The sequence below is a fragment of the Orycteropus afer genome, unplaced genomic scaffold, assembly GCF_000298275.1.
Source record: "Orycteropus afer afer isolate SDZICR_OR568_19922 unplaced genomic scaffold, OryAfe1.0 scaffold00093, whole genome shotgun sequence".
Lineage (NCBI taxonomy): Eukaryota > Metazoa > Chordata > Mammalia > Tubulidentata > Orycteropodidae > Orycteropus > Orycteropus afer.
Window position 1 is genome coordinate 1532165 of NW_006921680.1, and position 5207 is coordinate 1537371.

A 5207-nucleotide genomic window follows, 5' to 3' on the forward strand; every position below is an offset into this window, starting at 1 on the left:
AAAAAATAAAAATAAAAAATTCCCTAAATAAAATGCAGATAACTTTAATGAAAAGCTGCTAGTTCTAATCACATTAGGAAAACACAAATCTTCAGCATGTTTATACACTTTATTGTGCACTTGATATCAGACAGGAAAAAAAAAGGCTTTATGCTATGCTCAGAGATTTCCAGTGGATGTGGCAACCATGGGTGAGTCTTAATTGCAGTGCAAATCTTATTGTCTACAGCTTAAGGTGTTTTCTTGACTGAATTCATAAACTTGGGAGTATTTTGCAGTTTCTGTAACTTGTCTGTCTGTTTATTTTGAGGCTTTTATTTTTTAAAAATTTTAAATTGTTTTCTTTAATACATAATAAAATTACTTGATTTGGAACACAGAGGATGCAAAAGAATCTCAGATGCTCTTTCCTTCCCATTCCTACCTCCAGGCATTCCTTCCTCCTCCTTAGAGACAAGTAATATTTTGAGATTCTTTTGTATCTTGCCTGGACTATTCTAGGCACACAAGCCTAGAGTAAGTATATAGGGTGGTGTTTGGGTTCTCTAGTGCTGCTCTAACAGAAAATACCACAAGGGTAGCTTTAACAAACAGTTATTCTCTTACAGTTTAGGAAGTTAGAAGTTCGAGTGCAAAGTGCCAGCTCTAGGGGCTGGGTGAAAGCCCCTTGACCTTTTGGGATTTAGCTCTGCCTCTTGCTCCTGGCCCACTGAAAGCTGGAGGCCTCTCTTAACTCAGGCAGCTGCTGGCTGCTGATGCTGACAAACCCAAGGTTGACAAATAAAATGTCACCGTCCCAAGATTACAAAACTACACGGCAGGTCAATAGTTCAAGTCCAGAGACAATCCCAAGATCGACAGGAAACACAGCAGGCTGCTGACTAAAGACTCAGCTACATGCAGGGTCTAAGTGTGCCAAAAAGCTGCAGAGACCATTCTTAAAGCTACTTCTTACATACTAGAAGCAGATCACATACCTAAAGCAGCTACTCAGCTGCTCCAGTAGATTCCACCATGGAGTTGATTGCCAGTCTAATCATGGGGAAAACTACATCCAGCTGCCTAGCCACTCAATCAATCCACAGGTGGAATCTTCTACTCTGATTTTACTCAAATAGAAACACACATTACACACTTTAGACACCTAGTACCTTTAAAAGAATGTTAATGCACATTAGAGATTGCTTATCAAAACTTAGCATTCTCATCCTTTCTTTTTAACTAGAAAGTGTTCAGTGGATGCATCATACTTTCTTTAACCATTGCCCTACAAACGAACATTTAAGATGTTCCCAGTCTTAGACAATTTCAAAAATTGATGTATTGAATAACCTTGTCAGCACATTATTTCTCACAGGTGCTATTATAGGTAAAGGATAACTTCTTAGATGTAGAATTTGTTAGAGTACATATATTTTTACATTGAAAGATATCTATCAAGTATTTAGTCATTTTATTGTACAAGTATGGAGACAGCAGGGGAGCAAAAGGAGAATGTTCAGAAGCCTGGGGGACTCTGGTCTTTGAAAAGCCATGGCATGTTCTGACAATATTATATATTCTATTTCCCTGAGAGATTTGGGGATCAGAGTTATGCCCTACTCAACTCTCCCTGAGAGACTCCTTCACATTTCTGCTTTTGAGACCAATGACAGATGCTTGGGTTTTATAGGAGTTGATGACCATTTTCCAACTCTTGCACTGGAACGGAAGCCTAAAAGCCCTTCGTGAAACAAAATGTTCCCGACAGGTGAGAATTTCCAACCCAGACCAGGTTTGTGTTGTATGGGCTTGTCATTCTCTCTGGGGAGTTCCTGTATTCAGACTTCTCCATTTAAATCCGCTAACTTATTTATTGACTCAGAGTAGAGGGCATCATGAAAATTATATGCAACAATGTGGTTGAATCGGGGACTGGGACACACAGGAGAATCTTGACCAGGCACAGGACTGACTCAGACCCCTGTATTGACTGCCAGAATGAAGGGATTTTAAGACAGACATACTTCTGAGTCAAATGCTGAATCTATGCACCTGTCCTGTCTATTACATGTTGTTGTTGTTATGTGCCATCAAGTCAGACCCCACTGATAGCAACCCCTCCTTATATCACTGTGGAAGTAGATTGCCCAACTTTCCTTCCAAGGAGTAGCTGGTGGATTTGAACCAGCAGCCTTCTAGTTAGCAGTCAAGTGCCTTAGGCATTATGCTACCAGAGCTCCTGTCAATTACATAGAGTTCTATTATTTAGAATCTATGCCCTCTCCCACTTTCGATACACAAAAACCTAAGAATGCATAGCTTCTGAAGCCTCCTCACTGAAGAGAGGTAAAATCGATTGTAGGGATGCTTACCAAAAGACCCCAAGGGACAACAAAAATTATCATAAAGGTGAACAACCTGGCATTCAGTCAGTCCAATTTTTTGGTTTGTAATTTTCTTCTATATTTTTAGGAGACAGGGTTGTACTATTTCTTCATTACCTGCAAGAAGCACCCTTCTCTCCTTTTTCTTTAGTGGCAAAAGGCAAAAACCCTCTTATATATTTATCAAATTTCAACTACTATCCTGGAAGATTTATTTGTCTCATGAACAAAACCTTGACTACTCAGCAGGATACAGGTAGATGTGAGAGTTTGCCATGCAGTATGGTCTTTGCTTAGAAAACCTGGCTTTCAAAATGTCAAAAATGGAAAAGAAATGAGTAGCCAACAATGACTTTGGCTATTTTTTTCCTTTTCCTTTGATTTTATAAAAATCTTTTGAAATATGCTGGGTTGGTTATAAACACTTTTCCATGATTGTTTTTAATTTGTTAAGGTTATAAATAACTACCATATGTCCTCGAAAATAAAAATCAGTAATACATCCGCTCCATATGATCTTCTTAAAGCATAGCCACCAAGCCTAGATATGATGTTAACAAAGTATTTTCTTTGTTTTACATAAGAAATGTCAGGTAGTAACTAATTTTTTAATTGTTTGGAAACTTAACAACACACCATGAGGGTGCCATTCTTATATCACTAATGATAATGTCTACATTCCATAACACATTTTTTAAGTTCTTTCTCTAGTTACTGTGAGCCATTTGAACTGTGTGAGCTAACAACACAGCAGTTAGTAAATTGACGCTAGTGGGTTCTAAGTCTTCTCATGAGGTACCAGTACCCTTGACTAAAAGTGTCCTGCTGATTAGACTTCTGCAGTGCATATAACCAAAACCAGTGCTGCCCATGTCCCTCAGTGTAGCTGTTTCTCTCTGTCTTACCAGGAGATAATGCTGGGCAGAATGGTTCAATGACTAAATGACATAATATTCATACTAGTTGTTACAGGAATGTATTTTCAAAGGAAACTTGTATTTTCCAGCAAGGTCAGAGCTTTGTTTTATGAGCATTATTGAGTCATTCCTGGTGGTTGTGTTTTGAATCAACCTGGACCAGCTTCCCCCATCATTTCATTTTAAGAAGGATGACTTCACTTTGTAAACATCATCAAAGTCCCTGGTGGTGCAGATGGTTACTATGCTCAGCTGCTAACTGAAAGGTTGGAGGTTTGAGTCCACTCAGAGGTGGTGATCTGCTTCTGAAAATTAGCCATTAAAAACCCTATGGAGCACAGTTCTACTCTGACACACATGGGGTCACTATGAATTGGAATCGACTTGGCAGCAATTGTTTTTATAGGTTTGTACACATCAGAGAGACTCAGTTGTTAGTAAAACTCCAGTGGATGTATGGGAGGGGGCAAAGAAAAAAAAGGAATGCCATGATCATGGTGCCTTTGTTGTTCTCTACTTACACTCTGGACTTTGTCTCTTGGCTCCCAGGAAGTCATCTCCTACTATTCCCAGTATTCCCTAGATGAAAAGATGCGCAGCCACATGGCCCTGGACTGGATCATGAAGGAGCGAGAGTCACCAGGAATCCTCTCTCAAGAGCTGCGAATGGCCCTGAGGGAGTTGGAGGAAGCCAGGAAGGCAGGACAAGAACTACGGTTTTATAAAGAAAAGAAAGAAATCCTGAGCTTAGCCCTGACACAGATCTACAGTGACCCTGACACATCCTCACCCAGTGATGACCAGCTGAGCCTCACAGCCCTGTGTGGCTATCACTAGCAAAGTTCAACAAGGCCCCAGGTGCCCCTGAGAGGGCAGAAGTCAGACTCTCACATTAGAAAGTTTGGAAGGAGATCATGGAGGCTTTAGCATCTATACCTACTACTAAGGCTGTACTAATCTGCCCCACAAATCTCATACACAGAATCTTAGAGTTGTTGTTGTTGTTGTTATGTGCCGTGGAGTCAGACCCGACTCATTGTGACCCCTCCTTGGGTTTCCGAGGCAGTGTCACTAGATCTCTTATACAGGGCCATCTAGTCAACATCCCACCCAATATAATTTTTCTCTCACACTCTCAACAGTCCCACCACAGACTGAAAGGATGGAGACAAGATTGTTTAAAAATATTTTCTGGGCTTGACTGAAACCTACAATTGGGTTGACATGTGCCTTGCTAGATTATAAATATTGTTTCAAAGAATGGACCAGAGCAGCATCCTCTAAAAGAACAGCAGCCATGACTGAGGAAAGAAGCATGGTAGCAATTTTAACAATACTTGGGATTAAATAAATAATATGGATTGATTTTAAAAACATACAAGGGTTAGAGTCTCTTCCTAAACTTCGTAAGCTAAATGATAGTTTGCATTCTCCTAGGTATAATCCAAAACTATGATGAGGATTTTATCTGGACATCGCAAGAGATCTTGAAGTGGTAATAATGTTAGAATACTAGATAACCTTAATGTGGCTTAAAATGCCATTATAATAATATATATATATATATATTTTAAGTCACACTTTTGCATAATGAAGTAAATGTCACCTAGAATAGTACTCTGACTCTTATTCTTCAAGAAGAATTAATATCTAATTTTTATGAGTCCTGCAATCAATCATGTTCATTTTAAATTTGTAATTAGATCATTTGAACTGAGCAGCTCAGAGATCAATAGAACTGTTAGAAGGAGCATGAGAAGCAAGGCCTTCTTAGTTCAAAAGGTGGGGCCACACTCTCCTGGATCTCAAAGAGTGGGGCCACCACCTTGTAGGTTTCAGAGAGTTGGATCTTCCTCAACTCGGTTCTGCTGTGTGGGGCTGCCATTAAGTTGTGCCAGGGGAATGGGGAAACCACCGACAGCTG

General features: G+C 39.8%; 1 protein-coding gene across 1 annotated transcript in view; it reads left to right on the forward strand.

Moving 5' to 3' along the window:
- LIX1 (limb and CNS expressed 1) overlaps nt 1-4120 on the forward strand; it is an 89990-nt gene extending 85870 nt beyond the window's left edge. The window contains exons 5-6 of the mRNA XM_007942539.2: nt 1673-1750; nt 3833-4120. Coding sequence (XP_007940730.1) covers nt 1673-1750; nt 3833-4120 — 366 coding nt within the window. The remainder of the gene's footprint in view (nt 1-1672; nt 1751-3832) is intronic.
- Nucleotides 4121-5207: the final 1087 nt, after the last annotated feature.